The sequence below is a fragment of the Rhinoderma darwinii genome, chromosome 4, assembly GCF_050947455.1.
Source record: "Rhinoderma darwinii isolate aRhiDar2 chromosome 4, aRhiDar2.hap1, whole genome shotgun sequence".
Classification (NCBI taxonomy): domain Eukaryota; kingdom Metazoa; phylum Chordata; class Amphibia; order Anura; family Rhinodermatidae; genus Rhinoderma; species Rhinoderma darwinii.
Window position 1 is genome coordinate 364,431,192 of NC_134690.1, and position 26,882 is coordinate 364,458,073.

Here is a 26,882-nt window from a genome sequence, read left to right on the forward strand (position 1 = left end):
CCCATTGGTGTTACAATGATCCAGCTTTATACATTTATCCTTAAGAAAATGTGGTTTATTGTTTTGGGTTATGATGAGGCTGCTGTACCTTGTACATAGGAGGCAAATGAGTGATAAAAGGATCATTGTGTCATAACTCTAAATCTTACTCCACTTAAAACTTACAATTCAGGTGCCTTTACAGTTAACCACAGTGTCCCACTTTACCCAAATATTATTCACAGTTCTCCATGAAGCGGACATATGGGCAGTTGTCTGTCCTTGTGCCCACCTATAACATGGAAAATTGGCGTCAATGGTGAATACTTTTAGCTAATGAAACAGGAATAAATCAAAAATAGATTGGTTGACCCTGCAGGCAAGGGCGCATGCACCATAGAGGCAGTTCATGCAACTGCGAAGGGTCCTCTGAAGAGATCAAGCCTATTTTAGGTTGGTCTTCTTCTCATTTTAATGGGTGGTGAAAACCTACACATGGATGTAGTGCTCCGATGTTAGCAAACAAAGAAGTGGAAAATGTACTTGTCATGAAAATGGGGGTACCATGGCAGGGACTTTTATGATGTCAAATACCACCTGAAAGGGGCCTAATTTTTATCTTTACTATGGGGCGCCCTGATCCCTATGTACACCACTTCCGTCAGGGCCAGAGTTTTTTTAGTCACTCAACAAAATTAACTGGTGACCATGTTACTATCAGATACAAAGACAGCTTAAAAGGGTTGGCCGCTATAGGAAAATGTAAGAAATGCATTGGAAATATGATTCTAAAAAGATGTACGTACCAATATGACTTTATCAGAAGTTCTGCACCGTTTTTGCTTGTTCAGAAGCCATGGCTTTCACCTCTCATAAAGAAACATAATAATGTCAATATAATCTAGCAGGTAATCTTATCCGGTTAACTGCTGCTTTATCTAAAGGCAACTCAATTACACAATGTAACTGACAACTCAATTACACAATGTTTTGTATATTATCACAGGTCATATCTGGGCAGTTTCTCTCAGACAAAAAAATTGGGACATATGTTGAGGTTGATATGTACGGATTGCCAACAGACACTATACGAAAGGAGTTCCGGACTCGTATGGTAATGAACAATGGTCTAAACCCGGTTTATACTGAGGAAGCTTTTGTATTTAGAAAGGTAAGATTTGTTTCCGTGGATGTATCTGTACAAATGAAATGCGTAAGCGATGTTCTAAATAACCTTCATCTGGCTACTAGGTTATCTTACCTGACCTTGCTGTGCTAAGGCTAGCAGTCTATGATGACAACAATAAACTGATAGGCCAGAGGATATTGCCATTAGATGGTCTCCAGGCTGGATATCGGCACATTTCACTTCGGAATGAAGGCAACAAGCCACTTTCTCTACCAACCATCTTCTGCAACATTGTTCTGAAGACCTACGTTCCTGATGGATTTGGAGGTAAGAAGAAAGATAAGAGGAAAACTTGGCTTTAGAAATAATCTATCACACTTACTGTGTAAAATAGATTTATATATCATCTGAACAAGTCCACGTTTGTTTTAAATATACAGAACAAAATTACTTGACAAACCTTTCTATTATGAGTACAGCCTCAATCACCTTCTATTTGTTAAAGCTTTGTAACTTTAATGCTTAATAGAACTGTGAGATCTCATTGAGGCATACATATAAGGGCATGACTTAAAAGGGGTTATTCCAGTACTAAATATTATTGCAATATAATTTAGCATTAAAAATGAATTAGTTTTATAATTTACCTTACGAAAATGCTCCAGTTGCAAGATATTCCCTTTACGTCATTATATTGGCGCCACCTGGCGTTCAATCTGTATAGTAATGTGCATGTCCTCCTACTGATCTGAATGAGGGAGGACACAAATGCTCAGTTCCACTCTCCAACTGTCACCAGCCAATAGAAAATGTCTTCTCTGTTTGTCTGTAAAGAAGAAGCTTTTATTCAGAAACACAGTTTGTAGTGCGGATGGAGAGTCACACACTAAGGGTATGTTCAAACGCTTAACAAAAAACGTCTGAAAAATACGGAGCTGATTTCAGAGAAAACAGCCTCTGATTTTCAGGCGTTTTTGAAGCTGAGAATGAAATTTGGAGCTTCTTTTGAGGCTTCTTTTCAGACGTATTTTGAGGCGTTTTTTGAGGCGTTTTTCATAGTGTTAAATGGAAAATCATCTCCAAAAAACGCCTCAAGAAGTGACATGCTACTTCTTTTTACAGAGCATCTTTTTACGCTCCGTTTTTTGACAGCGAAGCGTAGAATAAAGACTCGTGGGAACAGAACATCGTAATTCCCATTGAAACCAATGGGCAGATGTTTGTAGGCGTATTAGGGGCGTTTTTTCAGGTGTAATTCGAGGCGTAAAACGCCTCCATTACGTCTGAAAAGAGGTCGTGTGAACATACCCTAAGAAACACACAGGAGAGCCAGCAGTTTGGTGAGATGAAGAGAGAGCCTGCATACAGCACTGCTTACATACAGCATTGAGCTCTCCCCTCTCCTGCTCATCCTCTCACTGTGTGTAAAGTGCAGGCTCTTCTTGCATTATATAGGAATGGGCTCTCCCTCTTGTTCCGTTATATAGGGCTGGGCTCTCCCTCTAAAAATACATGTAATGGGGGCATTTGTAAAGCTTCTCCTAGAAAGGAAGCAGAGACATTGAAATGGAACAATCTGCCTACACAAGCTATGACGGAGGGGGAGGAGCTTCAGCAGACAGGACACACCCCCGGAGCTGCCAGCCTAAGGAAAATCTAGCGTAGCAATTGGAGCAATGAATGGGGAGATCTACGGATCCATGTAAGATACAGGGATAGTTCTAGCTTTGTTAGAAAGAGAATGTCATGCACTATATTATGTCTGATTTTCTTTTTCTTATTAATTCTGGGACAACCCCATTAAAGAGGAATTCCAATCAAAAGAATTTACGGAATATCCACATGACATTTACTCTTATTAGCTGCGGCCTTATGGTTTAGTGACTTATTGTGTGTATTCATGGTCGTACAGACAAAATGTTCTTAATTATTTTTTTGTGATAATGTCTGCACAGGAACCAAGTCCAAATGCAGATTTTGCCTCTATAGATGATATTTTTTTAGGTAAAAACACCATGCCATGTGTACCAGTCAATAATACCACATTTACACTGCATGATCTAATGCTCAGTCCAATATATTTACTTCTCAATGACAAGCACTGAATTAAGTGTTACTACCGATTTATCTCACAATACCTTGTGTCTCTGTTTTTAGATATTGTTGATGCTTTATCAGATCCTAAGAAGTTCCTGTCTATTACTGAGAAAAGGGCAGACCAGATGAGGGCAATGGGTATTGAAACCGTAAGTACACATCACAGAGGGACATAGACACATATAAGATTATTATACCTGTGGAAACATCCTGCGAAAGCCAGACATAGACATAGATTCTGCCGTTTTCTGCAGGATCTGCCAACAATTGAATGCCTATGTCCACTATCAGGCATCCTTAGGTATTTGTTGCCAGCGGAATATTAAATCAGATTAGTTGGAATTTTTTCTGTAAAATTCCATTGATTTATCAAAGAAAAAGAAGCGCCAAACAGGGCATTCAGTCTCTAATCCATACCTCCCAACATATGCATCCCCATTCGCAGGACACTTTTAACCCTCGATCCATCCGGGAAAGCCAACAAAACATCTCTAGGACGCCCACTTTTATTAAAATTTGTATCAGCTCCACTCACTTTGCAATTCCTGAAAAACAGTGTGAATGGGAGGTATTCTCTCATCACTCCTGCCTTCATAGACATTTACATGTTCAGTCATGTTCATAGGGGGGAGATCGGTGGAGTAAATTACTGGCAGAAATATCCTTATCCAGCAGTTAATGATATGTTAATACAGGGTATACACAGAAATCAAGGGCCCGTAGCAAAATTTAGAATAGGCCATATCCCCCACTGAGAGCTCTGACAAATACTAATAGTCAACATAAGTTCATAATAAATCTTTATAGAGGTCGCAGCTTGGACTCTCACGCATAGATTTTGCAATTTCCTGTTTCCTTTTACAAAGTAAATGATAAAACTCTGGCTACCTAAAGTTTCCACTAGAGGGAGCTCAGTGCATAAAGATGTACACTGCTGCAAACCCAATGCAAGCTTTAAAAATCTCTATCCAGTGAGCTCCCCCTAAGTGGTAGCTGCAGGCAAACTCTATAACTGTGTGTTGGCAAGCTGGAGAAGCAGTTAAGTGACAGCCACCCTCCCATCATGGACCCCATAGCATTTGCATGGTCTGCATCTATGAAAGGTGCGCCATTGTGTATATATCCATTTTTATTGACTCTCAAGATAGCCACCATTTCTGTTCACCTCTCAGCCTGGACATACAATGAACACATTGGCTATTAATTATGTGACCATTTTAGAAATTGTTTTATGTATAGATTCTTTGATATGGTCCTTATTATTTCTTCAGAGTGATATTGCGGATGTGCCAAATGACAACACAAAGAACGATAAAAAAGGGAAGACCAATAATGCCAAAGCCAATGTGACTCCTCAAACAAGCTCGGAGCTCAGGCCGTCTGCTGCGTCCAGCTCCGGGGCAGCAACTGAAGTTAAAAAAGGTATAAGCTCCAGTGACCAGTAATAATGGTCCCCCTCACTTTACTTCTTGGGGCTCATCTTGCTGAATACTTTATCATTATTTTATTTTATTTTTCTAGCTATAGATCTCATTCCACAAGTGAAAGTGGAAGATTTAAAACAGATGAAGGTGAGATGATAAATGATCTACTCGCTCTGTATTTTACCATGTTACAATATTCCTGTTCACTCCAATTGACCTGCCAGGATCTGAAGAGAGCTCAGATATATACACGATCTTAAAGCTTCTATCTTATAGACTGCTGTGATATTTTATACATACTTTACGAAGAATTTACTAACGAGGAATTTTTACATTCGCTGCTCTATTTTAGTTTGTTGTCTGCCTATAAGATAATTTGACTTCAAAATATAATGAGTTAATTGCTTTTGTAGCGCTTACCCTTTGTAGTATAAAAGATGTCTAAGGGCATGACCACACATGGCGGAATTCCTCCGCAACTGTCCGCATCAATGCCGCACCTAATCCGGGTTGCGGATTACGGCTGCGGATCTGCACAAAATGTGCAGAAAATTGATGCGGACTAGCTGCTGCGGACTGCGGGAAAAGTGCTTCCCTTCTCCCTATCAGTGCAGGATAGAGAGAAGGGACAGCACTTTCCCTAGTGAAAGTAAAAGAAATTCATACTTACCGCCCGTTGTCTTTATGACGCGTCCCTCCTTCGGCATCCAGCCCGACCTCCCTGGATGACGCGCCAGTCCATGTGACCGCTGCAGCCTGTGCTTGGCCTGTGATTGGCTGCAGCCGTCACTTACACTGAAACGTCATCCTGGGAGGCCGGACTGGAGACAGAAACAGGGAGTTCTCGGTAAGTACGAACTTATATGTTTTTTTACAGATACATGTATATTGAGATCGGTAGTCACTGTCCCGGGTGCAGAAACAGTTACTGCCGATCGCTTAACTCTTTCAGCACCCTGGACAGTGACTATTTACTGACGTCTCCTAGCAACGCTCCCGTCATTACGGGAGCCCCATTGACTTCCTCAGTCTGGCTGTAGACCTAGAAATACATAGGTCCAGCCAGAATGAAGAAATGTCATGTTAAAAAACCAATACGCTCCGCACCACACATAACATGTGCATGACAGCTGCGGACTTCATTGCGGAACTTAGAATCTCCATTGAAGTCAATGGAGAAATTCCGCCATGAGTCCGCAACCAGTCCGCCACTGCTCCGCAACAGACAGAGCATGCTGCGGACACCACATTCCGCTCCGCAGCCTATGCTCCGCAGCGGAATTGTACGCATCGTGTAAACGAACACTGCGAAATTAAAGTGAAAGTCAATGGAGAAACGGCTCCGCTGCGGATTAACGCTGCGGAGTGTCCGCAGCGGAATTTAAGTGAAAATCCGCCATGTGTGAACCCGCCCTAAATGTTACTCTGAGGAGTGGGCAGCATTGTATACAATGCCTTATCCACACATATTAACTGTATAGCATTAAAAAAAAACTACTGGGCCATAGATCTTAAGAGTTATGGCTGAGGAGGAGGCATCTTTGTTTTATACTGCCACGTTATAAGATGAGAGTGATTTTTATGTTAGTGGTCTTGTAGCCACGGACAAGACCGTCTAAATAAATGGAAGTGTTACAAGAATGGTTATAAGGATTGCACATGACACGCTCTAATAACCAATCATCATCTAAAATGAAATTCGTCTTTAGGTTACATGCACACCTTGCAGAATTAAATGCGCAAAATCTGCATAAAAAAAACACAGATAATGTCACAAGTAAGATCCGAACTGAATATTGCACTTTTTTTAAGCCTCTTTTTTGTGTGGATTTTCTATTTTGGTGCGGAAACAGGTGTGGATATTATGCTGCAGATTTTGGTGTATTTTTTTCTAGACTTGTCAAATACAATTTTGAAATGGAAACGCAAGATAAATTGACCTGCTGCAGATTTTAAAATACGCACCGCAGGTCAATTTACGTTCGGGAATAATTCTGCAGTGTGTAGATTAGTTTACTTGAAATCTCATTTACTTTGCCGGCACAGTATTACGCTGCAGATTTGCTGCAGGAAAATCGGTTCGGAAAATCCGCACGTAATACGCATGGTGTGCATGTGTTGAAATTTACAAGCAACTAGCAGCAAATCATCATATACTACATTCATGTCATGTGTCCCTCAGGTTTATTCTGTATCTTTCTGCTTATTGTTGTTTTCCAGTGATTATTGTTATGATGATTTCTATAAATGTTTATTGGGATTGGTTTTAGACATATCTCAAACAGCTAAAGAAGCAACAGAAAGAGATCAACTCTATGAAGAAGAAACATGACAAAGTAAGTGATCTGAGCGTGGCTGACTGTCTTACTGTTTCTACTAGAGTATGGAAAATATTAAGAGGGATAGATAGATAGATAGATAGATAGATAGATAGATAGATAGATAGATAGATAGATAGATAGATAGATAGATAGATAGCAGACATAAAATGGCGACAGCACCCTGCGACACTAATGCCACCTAAACCACTAAATATAAATAAATATGCACTAAAGCTAAATCTACTTATAATAGGGAGGTTCTTAGTGCACATTTTGATCAAAAAGTGTTTGCCCACCTGCCACGACAAGGCGACCGCTGTAAGGTGGGGACCTACTCTGCACATACACCCAGAACTGGGACTAAGCCTACATATATACCTGGGGATGGTAGGATCCAGCATTGAACTAATTAAAATCACCCAGGGCTGAATGGGAGGAGTGCAAGAACAAAAATGGAGGCAGTCACTGACCCCACATATATGGATACCATAAACACAACAAAAATTGAACAGCACATTCCAACTAAATGATACAAAATACGCAGGTGCAAGAACACCTATGACTGCAGATATACAGCAGACAAAAAATGGCGACCTAGATAGATGATAGATAGATAGATAGATAGATGATAGATAGATAGATAGATAGATAGATAGATAGATAGATAGATAGATAGATAGATAGATAGATAGATAGATAGATAGATAGATAGGGATATTGAGTTGTGAGCCCCATTGGGGACAGGAACTGATGTGAATGATGACAATATTTGTACAACGCTGCGGTATATGATGGTGCTTTATGAGCAACAGGAAATAAAAGATAAATATTTAGTTACCAAACTCTAAATTGTTGCAGTGAGCAAAATGTCATATCTACATTGTTCACATGGATTTGTAACTACAGTAATCTTTGGTGAGTCCTGCAGCCTCTATTTAACCCCTTATGAATGTGGCCTCGTTTATCACTTTTTTTGCAGGGAATGGGAGAAAAAAGCAATTTTGCCATTGTTTTTGGAAATTTGTTTTTATGGTGGTCACCATGTAGTATAAACATGTTAAGTTTATTCTGTGGATCATTACGATTATGGCAACACCAAATTTACCACTTTTTCTCAGAGGAGCACACCCACATTTTTTTTAATTCTCTGTCCCATTAGAGAGGCACATTATGTAAATTGTGGTGAAGGTAATGTTCTTACCGGTGGTTGTATTTGTGAATTATTCATCCCCTTCTGGTCCTCAGCCGTGTCATGTGACCAGCAATAGAATTCTTCAACTGCCACAGCGTCTCATGTGTGGACAGGAAGTCAGTTTCTCCATTCATTACTATCACAGCCTCGATGTGAATCTTATAGGAATTAATGGAGAAACTGACTTCCTGTCCACACATGAGACGCTGTGACAGTTGGAGAATTCTATTGATGGTCACATGACACTACTGAGGACCAGAAGGGAGGGGATAACTCACAAATACAACCACCGGTAAGAAACGTACCTTCCCCACAATTTATATAATGTGCCTTACTAATTGGCCTGAGAATAAAAAATGTTGTGGGAGAGATCCTTTAATAAAAACTCCTTTAATGCAGTACATTATATCCTGTCAGAGTTTTAGGGTATGTTCACACGACAGCGTCCGTAACGGCTGAATTTACGGGGATGTTTTCAGGAGAAAACATCCCCGTAATTTCAGCCGTAACGGCATGTGCAGGCGCTTGAACGCCGCGTCCATTACGGACGTAATTGGCGCTGCTTTTCATTGGAGTCAATGAATAACGGCTCCAATTACGCCCAAAGAAGTGACAGGTCACTTCTTTGACGCGGGCGTCTATTTACGCGCCGTCATTTGACAGCGGCGCGTAAATATACGCCTCGTGTGAACAGACAAACTTCAGCCCATTGCTTTCAATGGGCACATGTTTGTCAACGCTTTCAAGGCGCATTTTTCGGACGTAATTTGGGGCAAAAACGCCCGAATTACGTCCGTAATTAGTGTGTGTGAACATACCCTTACTGGCAGGCAGCCTCGTAGACTTTGCCTCCGGCAGGGCCTTTTAGCCTCACTTGTATGGCAGACCTGGGGGCCATGGCAATGCATCTGCACCCCGCAATCGCGTTGCGGGTGCGCCAATGGGCTTACAGAGGGAGCCCCCTTTCTCTGTAAAAATCACTTGCTTGCCGTGGTCGCTATTGACCATGGCATTTTAGGGGTTAATGGCCAGGATCACAGTTATCTCCATTCCTGACTGTTGTCAGCTGTATGTTACTGGTAATGATGTGAATACAACTCCCGAGCATGCACCGTCCCCGCACCATAATAGTATGGCATGGTGTGGAAAATTCCTGCTCCCAGCATCGTACTATTACGGCACCGTGCAAGAATGGGTTAAAGGAACCAAGTTTTGCACTTTCAGTAGTCGCCATCATCTTCACTTTCAAGTCCATGCATATGTTTGAAGGAAAATAAGACTGCATGGCATCAACGGCAAGCAACATTTTCTCCTTCATAAATTATTTTTGTGGTGTTTATATTGTTTTAGTACTTTTGGCTGCATGTACATCGTGGCGCTCATAGTGCTCATAGTGCTTCTGTCTATTTGGATCCACACCTACATAAAACCTTGACTTGGGCAATACTTTCATCGTTTGGAGTTTGTACCATCATTATGCTTATGGCTTCATCCAACATTTTTTTTTATTTTCAATAGGCTATTATGGAACAGCAGTCACTCGAATTTCAGGTTGTTGTCAATCTTGCACCAATACAGTTACACGGCGACGTTTCTCATACCAGAGTCTTTCTCAAGCAATGAATACGTGTAACTATACCTGATTAAATACCCCCCAGAAAACACTTAACATAACAGTATCTAACCAATCCAGTGTGAACAGTGTCATATACGTGTTTTTAACCAATCAACATCTCCATTAACAATAAATATATAAAACCCATCAATGTTAATATATTATCAATCCCGTCTACCAATTATATACACATAAACAGGGACTGCAGGTCGAGCTCACCGCAGGTAGACTCGTGGATGGATGCTGGGCTTCAGCGTTCTTTATTCCCTACCTCGCATACGCACAGAGCTAAGTCACAGCAAAAGTGCGCATGTGAGTTGTCATAATGATTTCTCGTAAAGTTGACCCGTCCCTGACTTCTTGTCATATATACCACTATGTCTTTAATCCATTAGTTAACCAGAATATACATTTTGTAGCATAATTTTTATATCTATAGGCAGACTCTATGGTAATGGCTGAGCCAAAACTGGTTCCCTACTTCCAATTATGCAGTATGGGAAACGGACCCAGGATTTGAGGGCTGGACACAATGTCACTGTCAATACTAAGGTAGACATAGATGCAGCGAACATCATCCCCTCTAATCATCAGACCAATGGCATAAATGTAACAATCTCCACTTAGATCCCTGTATGGAATTAGACGCATTATTCTTCTCTTATGACAAAATGTTCATATCGATGCTGTCACTAACACTAGAATATGAAGGATCCACATCCTGTAAGACCAACATCCAAATCTCTCAATCCTGCAAGAATAAAAAAGATCTGTAGCAATAGCACATACTAATCACTAATAAAGTGAACATATATCCATCACCAGGGTATTATATAAAATGATACCATATAAAAACAAGTAGAAATATATAACTAATCTACATCAAATAAAAGTCATGGGGTTACCTTGAATTCCAAGTTCATACCCTTCGGGGCCAATGTTTAAATCCACCTTTATTCTTTCTTTTCCCACAATTGTTAACTTTCACATAACACCATCGAAGTTGGCGACATGATCTATCCCTGTTTTTGAAAATGTTTAGGAACCGGCTCCATCATTTTCTTTCTAATGTGTTTTATGTTTATTGATCCTAGCTTTCAACATCACAATGTAACTGTATTGGTGCAATAAAGATTGACTACAATTTCAACCTGGAAGTTAGTGCTGTCGTTATAAAATAATCTTTATACCAAAGAGTATACGTCATTCTTTAATGTTTCCATCACAGCCAGCAGGGGGCAGTATTTCTACCGCAGCATGTTTTTTGTTTTTTTTGTATTTGTTTTTAGTAAATAAATCCTTTCATACATTGCATTGTAAATTAAGTTGACATTCTTTGTTTTATTTTAGGATCATTCTTTTATTATAACACCTCTCGGTTATATGGGTGTGTAAATATTGTATCTACAGTACTAGTGCATGGGGTACTGTACATAAAAAGTGCTGTCATTGCTTACATGTTTTGTGTTTTCCTGAGTGAGTATCCAGCATGTAATGTTATGCTAAAAAAAATGACAAAAAGTGGTAACATCAAGAGATAACATCATCCTCTTTGGTTAAAATGTGGTACCAGAGCCAGATGATAAGTTACTTTATATAGAGTAGACACAGTACATTACCTTTTGGGTAATTTTTAACAACTTGTCTCTTTTCCTTTAAATCATGTTAGAGATACAAACTTGTAGAAGGTACATTGCAAGACAAAGATGTTTGCCCCTACAATTGTAATGGATCCTATGGTGATCTAAGTTTGGCTCACTAAATTCACGAGGGTCTGGTTCTTGCAGCTGTAAGGCTGGGTTCACACGTGGCGGAATTTCACTTAAATTCCGCTGCGGACACTCCGCAGCGTTAATCCGCAGCGGAGCCGTTTGTCCATTGACTTCCACTTTAATTTAGCAGTGTTCGTTTAGACGATGCGTAAAATTCCGCTGCGGAGCATAGGCTGCGGAGCAGAATTTGGTGTCCGCAGCATGCTCTGTCTGTTGCGGAGCAGTGGCGGACTCATGGCGGAATTTCTCCATTGACTTCAATGGAGATTCTAATTTCCGCAATGAAGTCCGCAGCTGTCATGCACATGTTATGTGTGCTGCGGATGCGTCTTGCTTTTTTAACTTGACATTTCTTCATTCTGGCTGGACCTATGTATTTCTAGGTCTACAGCCAGACTGAGGAAGTCAATGGGGCTCCCGTAATGACGGGAGCGTTGCTAGGAGACGTCTGTAAATAGTCACTGTCCAGGGTGCTGAAAGAGTTAAGCGATCGGCAGTAACTGTTTCTGCACCCGGGACAGTGACTACCGATCCCAATATACAGCAACCTATAAAAAAATAGAAGTTCATACTTACCGAGAACTCCCTGCGTCTGTCTCCAGTCCGGCCTCCCAGGATGACGTTTCAGTCTAAGTGACGGCTGCAGCCAATCACAGGCCAAGCGCAGGCTGCAGCGGTCACATGGACTGGCGCGTCATCCAGGGAGGTCGGGCTGGATGCCGAAAGAGGGACGCGTCACCAAGACAACGGCCGGTAAGTATGAAATTCGTTTACTTTCACTAGGGAAAGTGCTGTCCCTTCTCTCTATCCTGCACTGATAGGGAGAAGGGAAGCACATTTCCCGCAGTCCGCAGCAGCTAGTCCGCATCAATTTTCTGCACATTTTGGGCAGATCCGCAGCCGTAATCCGCAACCCGGATTAGGTGCGGCATTGATGCGGACAGTTGCGGAGGAATTCCGCCACGTGGGGCCATGCCCTAATACTGACCCTAACATGGGGCCATATTATGGCCACGTGCAATTGGACTTAAATTAGTACAAGTAATTTCGGTTTTAACTAGCATACGTGTGTATTTCCATATACAATACAGATTCTTAAGATAAATTTGGCGGAAATTGTGAATTGTGATTTGCTTTTGGTCAAATTGTAAGGTTTGCTTATTGCTCATTTGTCTTTTGTGTGCAAATTAGATCTACTCCAGAAGAAGGAACACTGCCTCTCTAGTGCCACCTGTAGGTAGCTACCCTGTAGGTCAATATCCGACTCTTTATTGAGCGGTGAAACAGTACTTAGGTTATCAGCCAAACCAGAGGCACCCATCTATAGAAAGCAGTTTTGGAGTTCTTGCTCTTAATCAGTACAGAGTAGGGTTCTGGTTGGCTGTGTAAGATGTCATATGTACGGACTCCTGGGAGGTACTGATTCTCCATTCTAAAGTCCAGCTGGTACGAAGTCTAAACAGTGCTGTCTACAGATGGATATCTCTGGTTTGGCTGATAACCTGAAGATACACTTACACGGCCCACTCTGGTCGACGAGCACTGATCATTGAGACAGCTCGTTGATCGGCGCTCGTTTGCTCCTGTCACAAGGAGCTAGCATGGGGACGAGTGCTTGTTATTCCGACTCGCTCGTCCCCATACATTATTATCATGTCAGTAGTGCTGCCGACAACGATAATATTTACACTATTTAAAAATATACGATCAGCTGGTGAACGAGTGTTTGCTCATTCATTGGCTGATCGTTGCCCTGTTTACACAGGGCAATTATCGGGAATGGGCGTTCTGTGAGTGCTCATTTGCCCGATAATTGGCCTGTGTAAAAGGGCCTTTATATTTCAAGTTTCAAGGCTCTATAAGGAATCGGATACGGACTTACAGGGTAGTCACCTATAGGTGGCACTAGACAGTGTTTTCTTTCTTCTGTAGGAGGGCTATTTTGAATAATTTTCCAAGGGGCATTTCCCTAAAGGCTACTTACCAGCTTGTCTTTTCTGGTCAGATATCTTATTTAACCCTTCTCTTTCTGTTTTATAAAGTGCAATTCAATGACAGGAAGCAAATCACCTAAAATCTTTATTTCCTAGTGGATTCTAACTGCAGTCTATTTGAACGAGGTTACATAGAAATATTCTCCAGAAATAATGTGTTTTCAGGGAGAAATGCTGGCTGCAGATTGCTGATGAGTCACCGCTGTGGGTGGAAATCATTATAGCATAATAAGGGCCATGAGATTGCTTTTATCTGGGAACCGCAGAAGTATTTTCTATTACTACCATTATGATTGAAATGACATGAATTGTTACAGTGCAGAGGTACAGATCACAGGTCTCAGCACGTGTGGCTCCGTTCACAGAGTAGGTGGCTGTCTTCTGTCAGTTCTCAGCACTGAGCAATTGTTTAATCATTTATGTTTAAAGATGGTGTCAGACCAGTAGCAGAGGTCTCCTGCCGAGGAACAACATTTTCCTATGGTTAAAATTTTGTTATTCAGAAATAACAATGTGCGGTCTTCTAGTTGTAAAATGATTAAATACCAATTATACATGATAGATGTCAGATCTAAAAAATCAAAAGATTAGATAGATAGATAGATAGATAGATAGATAGATAGATAGATAGATAGATAGATAGATAGATAGATAGATAGATATGAGATAGATAGATTTGAGATAGATAGATAGATAGATAGATAGATAGATAGATAGATAGATAGATAGATTATGAGATCGATAGATATGAGATAGATAGATATATAGATAGATAGATAGATAGATAGATAGATAGATAGATAGATAGATAGATAGATAGATAGATAGATAGATTATGAGATTGATAGATATGAGATAGATAGATAGATTGATAGATAGATAGATAGATAGATATGAGATAGATAGATATTAGATAGATAGATAGATAGATAGATAGATAGATAGATAGATAGATCGATAGATATGAGATAGATAGATATATAGATAGATAGATAGATAGATAGATAGATAGATAGATAGATAGATAGATAGATAGATAGATAGATAGATTATGAGATTGATAGATATGAGATAGATAGATAGATAGATAGATAGATAGATTATGAGATCGATAGATATGAGATAGATAGATAGATAGATAGATAGATAGATAGATAGATAGATAGATAGATAGATAGATTATGAGATCGATAGATATGAGATAGATAGATAGATAGATAGATAGATAGATAGATAGATAGATAGATAGATAGATAGATAGATAGATAGATATGAGATAGATAGATTTGAGATAGATAGATAGATAGATAGATAGATAGATAGATAGATAGATTATGAGATCGATAGATATGAGATAGATAGATAGATAGATAGATAGATAGATAGATAGATAGATAGATAGATAGATATGAGATAGATAGATAGATAGATAGATAGATAGATAGATAGATAGATAGATAGATAGATAGATTATGAGATCGATAGATATGAGATAGATAGATATATAGATAGATAGATAGATAGATAGATAGATAGATAGATAGATAGATAGATAGATAGATTATGAGATCGATAGATATGAGATAGATAGATAGATTGATAGATAGATAGATAGATAGATAGATAGATAGATAGATAGATAGATAGATAGATAGATAGATAGATATGAGATAGATAGATATTAGATAGATAGATAGATAGATAGATAGATAGATAGATAGATAGATAGATAGATAGATAGATAGATAGATAGATAGATAGATTATGAGATCGATAGATAGATAGATAGATAGATAGATAGATAGATAGATAGATAGATAGATAGATAGATAGATAGATAGATAGATAGATATGAGATAGATAGATAGATAGATAGATAGATAGATAGATAGATAGATAGATAGATAGATAGATATGAGATAGATAGATATTAGATAGATAGATAGATAGATAGATAGATAGATAGATAGATAGATAGATAGATAGATAGATAGATAGATTATGAGATCGATAGATAGATAGATAGATAGATAGATAGATAGATAGATAGATAGATAGATAGATAGATAGATAGATATGAGATAGATAGATAGATAGATAGATAGATAGATAGATAGATAGATAGATAGATATTAGATAGATAGATAGATAGATAGATAGATAGATAGATAGATAGATAGATAGATAGATAGATAGATTATGAGATCGATAGATAGATAGATAGATAGATAGATAGATAGATAGATAGATAGATATGAGATAGATAGATAGATAGATAGATAGATAGATAGATAGATAGATAGATAGATAGATAGATAGATAGATAGATAGATTATGAGATCGATAGATATGAGATAGATAGATAGATAGATAGATAGATAGATAGATAGATAGATAGATAGATAGATAGATAGATAGATAGATAGATAGATAGATAGATATGAGATAGATAGATATGAGATAGATAGATATGAGATAGATAGATAGATAGATAGATAGATAGATAGATAGATAGATAGATAGATAGATAGATAGATAGATAGATAGATATGAGATAGATAGATATGAGATAGATAGATAGATAGATAGATAGATAGATAGATAGATAGATAGATAGATAGATATGAGATAGATAGATAGATAGATAGATAGATAGATAGATAGATAGATAGATAGATAGATAGATAGATAGATAGATAGATATGAGATAGATAGATATGAGATAGATAGATATGAGATAGATAGATAGATAGATAGATAGATAGATAGATAGATAGATAGATAGATAGATAGATAGATAGATTAGATAGATAGATATGAGATAGATAGATATGAGACATGGTCACCTGTATAAAAGACTCCTGTTCACAGACTCAATTAATCAGTCTGACTCTAACCTCTACAACATGGGCAAGACCAAAGAGCTTTCTAAGGATGTCAGGGACAAGATCATAGACCTGCACAAGGCTGGAATGGGCTACGAAACCATAAGTAAGACGCTGGGTGAGAAGGAGACAACTGTTGGTGCAATAGTAAGAAAATGGAAGATATACAAAATGACTGTCAATCGACATCGATCTGGAGCTCCATGCAAAATCTCACCTCATGGGGTATCCTTTATCCTGAGGAAGGTGAGAGCTCAGCCAAAAACTACACGGGGGGAACTTGTTAATGATCTCAAGGCAGCTGGGACCACAGTCACCAAGAAAACCATTGGTAACACATTACGCCGTAATGGATTAAAATCCTGCAGTGCCCGCAAGGTCCCCCTGCTCAAGAAGGCACATGTACAGGCCCATCTGAAGTTTGCAAATGAACATCTGGATGATTCTGAGAGTGATTGGGAGAAGGTGCTGTGGTCAGATGAGACTAAAATTTAGCTCTTTGGCATTAACTCAACTCGCCGTGTTTGGAGGAAGAGAAATGCTGCCTATGACCCAAAGAACACCGTCCCCACTGTCAAGCATGGAGGTGGAAACATTATCTTTTGGGGGTGTTTCTCTGCTAAGGGCACAGGACTACTTCACTGCATCAATGGGAGAATGGATGGAGCCATGTACCCTCAAATCCTGAGTGACAACCTCCTTCCCTCCACCAGGACATTAAAAATGGCTCGTGGCTGGGTCTTCCAGCGCGACAATGACCCGAAACATACAGCCAAGGCAACAAAGGAGTGGCTCAAAAAGAAGCACATTAAGGTCATGGAGTGGTCTAGACAGTCTCCAGACCTTAATCCCATCGAAAACTTATGGAGGGAGCTGAAGATCTGAGTTGCCAAGCGACAGCCTCGAAATCTTAATGATTTACAGATGATCTGCAAAGAGGAGTGGGCCAAAATTCCATCTAACATGTGTGCAAACCTCATCATCAACTACAAAAACCGTCTGACTGCTGTGCTTGCCAACAAGGGTTTTGCCACCAAGTATTAAGTCTTGTTTGCCAAAGGGATCAAATACTTATTTCTCTGTGCACAATGCAAATAAATATATATAATTTTGACAATGTGATTTTTCTTTTTTTTTTTTTTATATAATCTATCTCTCACTGGTAAAATTAACCTAGCCTAAAAATTCTAGACTGTTCATGTCTTTGACAGTGGGAAAACTTACAAAATCAGCAAGGGATCAAATACTTATTTTCTTCACTGTAGATAGATAGATAGATAGATAGATAGATAGATAGATAGATAGATAGATAGATAGATAGATAGATGATAGATAGATAGATAGATAGATAGATAGATAGATAGATAGATAGATAGATAGATAGATAGATAAACGGCTCCGTAGGAAAAAGGAGATGTAGGATGCAAAGAGTATTACCCAGTAAATGCCTGAGACCTGTCAAATGCTTGTAATGAGTGACAGGAAGGATATACTGTATCAGTCAGAGCATATCATGGATTTATGTGAGGGAAGACAATTGCATGTTATTCATGTCTAGACCCTACTTTTAGAGCAGATTTTTGATTCACACACTTCTGTAGTCATAATGTTAATTTTCAAGTCCAATAGTATTCTATTTAATTATCAACAAAGTATACACAGCATAGATTGTGCTGAAGAAGATCATATGCATGTAAGACGTAGATCGTAAACTGAAAACAGAGGATATAGAAACATTGTCTAAATCCAGGGGTCAGTAACCTCCGGCACTCCAGCTTCTGTAAAACTACAATTCCCAGCATGCCCTGACCGCCTTTGGCTGGAATGATAAAGTCTTTGGCTGTCAGCGCATGCTGGGAGTTATAGTTTTACAACAGCTGAAGTACCGAGGGTTGCTGACCCCTGGTCTAATCTGTACCTAAATTTGCTCATCAAATTTCAAAGTAAATGGAGTGGGAATCAGCAGGGCTCATTATCAGGGGTCCCACCCTAAAACTTTAAATGTCCCTTCTCCAACCGAACTCCACCTTCCCGACTTGACATTGAGGTTACATGAGACTTGCCTTTGAATAGTCACTAGATTGGAGGTCACTGGGGTGGGGGAACATCACCGCTACATGTTGGCCATATTGTACTATGTTATATGTATGCGGGATGTCCGGGGAAAAACCATCACGGATGTTGGATTATAACATGTTCAATCCTTTTCACGGGAGAAAAAACGTCCAGAGATGGCTGTCAGCGGCTCATTGCCTTTTTCTTCATTGAAATAAACTTCCACACTCCACCGAGACGCACATGCATGTTTATGGAGAGGTCGGGGGGCGTAGCTTTTGGCTGACAGCTGTTTCACATGTATGACCAGCTTTATTTTCTTGCTTCTGACCATCAGCAGCAAACAAGGGGTAATAAATGACAGACAAGCAAGTCCCCTTAGGATGTGTTTAGATGAACTTAACATAAGTAAAAAAAAACTGTAGCTTAAATTCTGTTATATGTACCATTTTTCTGTATGTGGTTTTTACTAATTACTATTAGATTTCATATTTCTTACACATTTGTGTGCAATAAAACATTGCAGAATGTTTTATGCATGTTATGCAGTGATCAACAAAAATAGTTTTTTGTCGGAAATGTCAATAACATTCAAAAATTCTCTATCTTCTTTAAAGCATACGATACAACAGTGGATGAACCTAATTATGAAATTTACATCCTCCAACACATTATATACATGAGTCTGACTGTCTACATGTCCATAATACATTGTATGATATAAAGAAAGTCGTCTAAAAGGGATTCACCGGGTTATAGAAGTTGCAGCTATTGATTTCAGCTTAGAAAATACTACATTTTCGTGGTGTACTCGCGGTTCCAATTGGGGAACACACAATATTGATGATTGTTTACGTGCTCCTGTCCATACAGATGTGCTGCATACATAAAATTAATTGTACTTAGCATACCCATAGACTCTCTGTATAGATATGTACATGTAAAAAACCAAATTCATACTGCATAGTCCCTGAGAACTGAAACCAGGGACCAAACTGCATCAGCATGTAAATTCCATAACGAAACTCATAGCTGCAATTTCTTCTTCCATGGGAAGCCCTTAAAGAGGAAATCCACTAAAAATTAATATTTCAACATCCCATAGACACATCAGAAGATCAAATCAGTCTATGAGCCCAAACCACTGCCAATTTCCAAACCCTCAGATGTGTCCACCCTTACCTTTTCCTGAATTAGGTTCAGAAATCCAATTTCTCAAGATACAACTTCAATACAACATCGCGACATGCTAGTAAAACCCTTTAGGGTATGTGCACACGTGAACTGTCTTTTACGTCTGAAAAGACAGACTGTTTTCAGGAGAAAACAGCTGCCTCGTTTCAGACGTTAAAGCTCCTCCTCGCATTATGCGAGGCGTCTGTGACGCTCATAAATCTTGAGCTGCTCTTCATTGACTTCAATGAAGAACGGCTCAAATTACGTTGCAAAGAAGTGCCCTGCACTTCTTTGCCGAGCCAGTCAATTTACGCGTCGTCGTTTGACAGCTGTCAAACGACGACGCGTAAATGACAGGTCGTCTGCACAGTACGTCGGCAAACCCATTCAAATGAATGGGCAGATGTTTGCCGACGTATTGTAGCCCTATTTTCAGGTGTAAATCGAGGCATAATACGCCTTGTTTACGCCTGAAAATAGGTTGTGTGAACCCAGCCTTACAGGCCGCAATTCACATTACAACCACTGGGTGGCCACCCATAGACATATACAGTATAGCATAGACATCTCGCGACAGAGTATTGCGAAATCATAATTTTTTTTCTCGCACCACACATCTCAGAATATGTTGAGATAAGAGAAAAGGTAAGGAAGGACACATCTGTAGAAACTGTCCAAACTGCCTTTGGCATGACTTGTGGGCTATACACAGTACTGAAACACATTGATGTGATCTCTGGTTGGAATTTTGGGTTGGTTTTCCCTTTTAAAATGAAGAGAGCAACAAGAATGGATGCAAGCCTCATCTGCTTTTCAGCAGTTTGCTTATATTGCAGCAAAGACGCGTTCCTTGTGGCAAACATTGTGTTACATTGCTTCATTATTAGCTAATCATTCTCCAAAAATGGATGACGTGTGTGGATTTGATGACTTAACCTTGGAAATGATGACATGTAACAGCACAGTCCATCTGGAGTAGGTGACAGTATACAAGTGAATACAGAATGTTCCAATACATCAAGTGAACAGCCAAGTGTTTTGCTTAATTGTCTAATCAAATAAAGCTAATGTTTTCCAGGAGCAAAGCGTTGTGCGGAAGGTACACTGCACACAAGCTGACAAATTAGTGGCACAACTTGATAAGGAAAAGTTGTCTCTTGAGAAGAACTTAGAAAAAGCAATCAAGAAGAAAGGGTAAGACCAAAGATCAGCTTAAAAACAGCCCTAACCACAAAAATACAAGATAGATACAGTATAAATTATTTTAAATAGCCAAAGTTAACAGTCAGTAGTAACATAACATGAATATTTAAAAATGGAACCCAAAAAAGAATATATTTAATTTGCTTTATTTTAATACAAAATTGGGTAAACTAATAAGAAAGAAAATAATTAGGAAATTAGGCGAAAAACATAAATAAGGATTCCAAGTTTTACTAACTCAGTAAGAATAAAGCTGCAAGCTGGTAGATGTGGAATCACGTATATTCTATGATTGCGCTTCCGTACAGTGATAAAAGTTGGAGTAAATATTTACAGTAGGTGGATTGCGCTCATAGATACGAAACAATACAGAAAATTACCCATCCACATTAATAACTATATCTAAAAATATTTAATAATATGGATACAATACTTTAAAAATCTACTTTTAAATGCTTCCGTTATGCAATATATCTCATAGCCACTGTGACCGTACAGAAAAGTTTGCACAGTACTTGAATTTTGAAGTCCCTGTTGGCTAGCTTCCCAGTTGGTCTCTTTATACGAACAGCGCAGGTGTAGCAGACAGCTCATTCCCTGCATTCACTGACTATTAAAAGTCCCCTAGTCCCCCACAATGCACCTATTTTGTAGTGTATACAAGCAGGGTGTACCTGGACTCTTAACATTCGGTGCGGGTGGATACTCAGCCGGCCTGTTGCCTTTGCGTTATTAGGATTCCTGTGTTTTTTGCATCTTATTACACACACAACCCTGTGTGCAGGCAGTTACTGTAGTTGTCCATAGAACTGCAGGTAAATCTACTCCGTTATCATCCATGACACTTTCAGTCTGCTACATCTGTACATTAAAATTATGGTCGGTGAATCCTATGTTCCCCTTATTTTATACAGTAAGCTCTTTATGGCTATAGAGTTGATAACCTTATTAGCCTCAGTATTCCTACCATTGATGTGAAGTTTATGAATAGCAATCCTATATGAGAATAGTAGCAGCTCATGTCGAAATTAGATGTCGTTTCTTAGTAACCATAGTTACTGCCTCTTGAATTGAATATTTCACTATGCTTTGATATTTAATAAGATACTCTAGAATGTTACATGCAGCACAGAGATAAACAATTCAAGCACTTTATTTTTCACAAGGTTAACGCTTGGATGGGGAGATATTTGTTCTTTGTAGATTTATGTTCATATGGGGGAGAGATTTATCAAATCAGCCAAAAAGATTGTCATAGCCTATGTAATACTACAACCAAAAAAAAGTCCAATATTGAAATTTCTATATGGTCAATGCAAACATATAAACACATATAAACATATCCGCCATTAAATTCTCAATTCCAATAGTTTTCGTTTAGGACACAACATGAAAATAATTCTGCTAGACATAAATACTAAAGATAATAGCAACATTTGTCCTGTATGGAAAATTCTCGAATCCACCAGGCTCAATACATTTTCCAACAGATTTAGTTGGTAATGAATGCTACCATACATACAGCAATTATCAGAACAAATGCTTGCTCGGTCTTTAATAGCATTCATATTTTTACTGGCGGAATGACTGGACCCCCTGCTGTTCTACTGATCTAAGCTTAGGTCACTTCAGAGCCCTGTGATGGTCCAAAGGCCCTTTTACATGGGCCAATTATCGGGCAAACGCTCGTTCATAGAAAGCTCGTTGCCGATAACTTCCCTGTGTAAACGCTCATTCATCTGCTGATTGTGTCGTGTTAAAAAGGTTTAATGTTATCGTTGTCGGCAGCACATCTCCCTGTGTAAACAGGTGGACGCCCTGCCGACATAATAATAATGTATGGGGACGAGCAATCGGAGTAACGACCGCTCGTCCCCATCCATATCTCCGTGTGATAGGAGCAACCAGATCAGCGAACTGTCTCGTTGATCTGCGCTCGTTTCCACGACCTTTAGTTCAGTAGAACCGTGAAGTTGGGATGGCTCTGCATCTTGCAAAATGTGGCCATAATACAGGCCTAGCAAGCATTTGTTCTGATAATTTCTGAAAGATAAGATCTGTGGCAGCCTTCGGGTCCTCTCACACGGCCTGACATGGGCCATGTTCACGAGCGCCGATCAACGACACAGCTCGTTGATTGATGCTCATTTGCTCCTTTCAAAAAGAGCAATGCATAGGGACGAGCAATTGTTACTACGATCGCTCGTCCCCATACATTTCCATTATGTCGGCAGCACATCTCCCCGTTTACACAGGGAAATGTGCTGCCGAAAATGATAATATTTCTTGTTCATCGGCTGATCGCTCCAGTTTACACAGGGCAATGATTAGGAATGGGCGTTCATATGAATTCTCGTGTGCCCGATGATTGACCCGTGTACAACCACCTTTAGATGAAATAGTATTGTGACTTATTGCAAGCCTCTCCACTGTTGGACTAAATCTGGGCATAGTAAGCAATAAAACTCTATAGAACTCTGTATTTGGCCGGCAAAATGAACACAACAATAAGAAGAATTTACTTGAAAACCTGCCACCATGTTCTCTATTATATAATATCTTTATTGGGCTCTTAATCCAGTCCATGAAAGGAATCTGACGATGAAACTAATTATAACCTAGAAGAGGTAAACTTGTGGCTTTACATGGGGAGGGGGTGATTTATCAATTCTGGAAAAGGTACAGGCGCTGTCCAATCAGATTGCAGCCCTTATTTTCCAGAATATTTTTTGAAAAATGAAGCAGGAACGTGATTGGTAGCTATAAAGAGATGCTGTTTTTCCCCCTGAAGTGGTTTTAGTAAATATCCCGCATTATATATAAATGACCCCCACCTATATCTGAGTTTGCTCATGTGTAAGTGCTTCCCCTACTCATTGCGTGCATTCAAGGATTTGTACGCTGTCACATAAGCCCTCGTGCTGCAGTGGGAAATGGGTTGTGACATTTTCATATAACTCACTTGCTTCATTTTGCACCGTTTCGAGCCAGTTGGAAAATTTTGAGTGGGGTATTTAGTGGGTGCGAATGTAGCCATTAGCTTATGTTTATAAGGGTGTCTTGTAAATGTAAAGTTTTGTCAGGTTTCACCCTATTGGCACACGTTCTGGCCTTTTGGTTTTTATTGTAGTTTTAAAAGGCACTTTCTCAGAGACAGATTGCCCTTAAAATGTAGATTGCCAGTTTGATTTTACTGTAAATGACACCAAAAATAACTAGTTATTAAATTAAATTAATTCAATAAAAAAAGTTTTATTTCAACTATAAATCAAAATAAAAAAAGGAAACACTAGTTTATGTATATAAGAAGGTCTAAAGAAAAGATTTCTAACTGGTTTATGTGGTATAAAAAAAAAAGTCTTGAGATAAAATATCTAACTATGGAAAATATTTTACTGTTTAGAGGAAATAACTGTGTTGAAATGAAGAAAGAAACAGAAAATAAAATTCAGGTTTTAACTTCAGATCATAAATCCAAGGTAAGAAAATGTCAACCATCATTCACGCCGCTTCTCATCCGGACTCTCCGCACGCTGATCACTCGTTATTAACATAAATTGACCGCAACTAACTGCACTTGTGGCACTAAAATTCTCTTCAAAATCAAACTCCATCACGCAATGAGGTGAAAGGGTTAAATTAATTGTGCATCCATAATTGTAGTCAAGAAGATTCTTTTTCTCTTTCTATTTTCTTCTCTTTTTTTTTTCCCCTCACTCTTATCACTGTATAACGGAGCCACAAAGCAGTTTTCAATATTGAAAAATAAATTAAGAAAATTAGGAAAATAATTGGACACTTTATAAAAAAACATTAAAAAAGTTGAGGAATGAGGAATTATGTATATATATATATATATATATATATATATATATATGAATATATATATATATATACATTAACTTCTGATTCATATTGAAAACTGAAGTGTGTGGCTTTCGATCATCAATTTTAAGTGCTTGTTTGATCTGGCATTCATTAAAAGCTTTAAACACTTGGGTGGTTTGTGTTGTTCTGTTCTTCCCTACGTGTTGGTGCCAGTTTCTATCTGTTGCTCTGTATGACCATTAACTAAACCTATGGTCTGTTTATTACTGCACGTCTATTTGTGTCTGGGGAGAAGTTATCATTAGTTAAATAATGTTTTGTTTCATTTTCAATCATCTTAATTTAGAAAAAAAAAATTTACATTTTTTTTCGTCTGTGTTCACAAGTATTTTTGGTCATCAGTTTAGTTTCTTTGGTTTAAGAACTGATGACAATTACAAAAAAACTGATGCAAGGTATGATAGGGTTCTCAGGATCTTTTCAATGTATGGACAAATGTCAGTTTTTTCATATTTCACTCATATTTAACAATTTTGCTCATACTGTATGTCTATCTGTTCTTTTTATACCGACTTCAATCGGAGGACAGGTGGAAAGTGGATGACAGTTTTGTTATAATTTGCATTACTTCCGCCAACATTTTTTTGTTAGATGAAAAAAGATGTCTGTCACTTAGGCCTCATGCCTACAGCAGAGCCGTGTGCACGTAGGCACATAGAGTCCCTGCAGCTACATACAACGTAGCCATAGGTGCTCTGTGTGCCACCCGCTCCATGCTGTCTGTATTAGCCCTCTTGCACATGACCGAGTGCCACTCGGGCTGTTTTTCACGGTATCCGAGTGGCACCCGATAGTTTTCACGGACCCATCCACTTCAGTGAGTGCATCGGTTCTGTGAAAATGGACCCGGCTCTCCGATCCGTGGAAAGATAGAACATGTCCTATCTTTCCCACAGATGGGACCCGGGTGGCACACACGGTCGTGTGCAAGATGTCTTACAGAGAAATGCTTCAAAGGAGAACTCCCTCCATAAAACAGCATCCGATGGAGAATACCACAAGGTTAAGTCAGACTGCAGCTCTGTACAACTTTGAGGTTTGTGGGCATGAGGCTTGAGAAATCCGATGCGTTTTCACACTTTTAGGGCAATTTTGAATCCCATTTAAAACAATGGAGTCAGTTTGAATGTCTTTTTTTATAGTACATGCTGGAGGGAAAAGATCCTACCCCATACCTACATGTGAAGTTTTTAGGATAAATACAAGTTGGCTTTACATATGGCTAAAACTTTCTGTGCAATAGCCAGACTGTGTGCACGTTGAAATCTAGTAGAATATTTGCTTTGAACCAAGAGGAAGTTAGCGTTTTTAACCCCTTTCTCTTCTCTGTAAAATACCAAGTATACTTCTGTTAACCCTTTCAGGACCGAGCTCATTATGGCCTTCAGGACCAGCCCCATTTTTTCAAATCTGACATGTGTCAATTTATGTGGTAATAACTCTGGAATACTTTTGCCTATCCAAGCGATTCTGAGATTGTTTTCTCGTGACATATTGTACTTTATGCTAGTGGAAAAATGTGGTCAATAAATTCATTGCTTATTTGTAAAAAAAAACACCAAAATTTTAAATTTTCAAAAATTATGATTTTTCGAATTTTAAATGTATCTGCTTGTAAAACAGATAGTAATACCACACAAAATAGTTACTATTTCACATTTCCCATATGTCTACTTTATAATTTCATTGTTTTTTGAACATTTTATTTTTCTAGGAAGTTACAAGGCTTAGAACTTTAGCAGCAATTTCTCACATTTTCAAGAAATTTTCAAAAGGCTATTTTTATAGGTACCAGTTCAGTTCTGAAGTGGCTTTGAGGGCCTTATGTACTAGATGGACCCCATATAATCACCCCATATTAAAAACTGCACCCCTTAAAGTATTCAAAGCAGCATTCAGAAAGTTTCTTAAGCCTTTAGGCTTTTCACAGGAATTAAAGGAATTAAATTTACAAATTGTATTTTTTTTGCTGAAATTCATTTGTAATACATTTTTTTCTGTAACACAGAAGGTTTTACCAGAGAAACGCAACACAATATTTATTGCCCAGATTCTGCAGTTTTTAGAAATTTCCCACATGTGGCTCTAGTGTGGTAATGGATTGAAGCACCGGCCTCCGAAGCGAAGGAGCACCTAGTGGATTTTGGGGCCT

The 26,882-nt window shown here is 38.8% G+C and overlaps 1 protein-coding gene across 5 annotated transcripts in view; it reads left to right on the plus strand.

The window, feature by feature from the left end:
* PLCB4 (phospholipase C beta 4) overlaps positions 1–26,882 on the plus strand; it is a 263,547-nt gene that overhangs the window by 212,660 nt on the left and 24,005 nt on the right. For 4 of the 5 annotated variants that reach the window (XM_075863064.1, XM_075863062.1, XM_075863065.1 and 1 more), the window contains 8 exons: positions 986–1,150; positions 1,231–1,435; positions 3,266–3,354; positions 4,477–4,627; positions 4,727–4,776; positions 6,900–6,965; positions 20,718–20,833; positions 24,246–24,321. In XM_075863064.1, coding sequence (XP_075719179.1) covers positions 986–1,150; positions 1,231–1,435; positions 3,266–3,354; positions 4,477–4,627; positions 4,727–4,776; positions 6,900–6,965; positions 20,718–20,833; positions 24,246–24,321 — 918 coding nt within the window. The remainder of the gene's footprint in view (positions 1–985; positions 1,151–1,230; positions 1,436–3,265; positions 3,355–4,476; positions 4,628–4,726; positions 4,777–6,899; positions 6,966–20,717; positions 20,834–24,245; positions 24,322–26,882) is intronic. The other variant, XM_075863066.1, reaches the window with a different exon arrangement.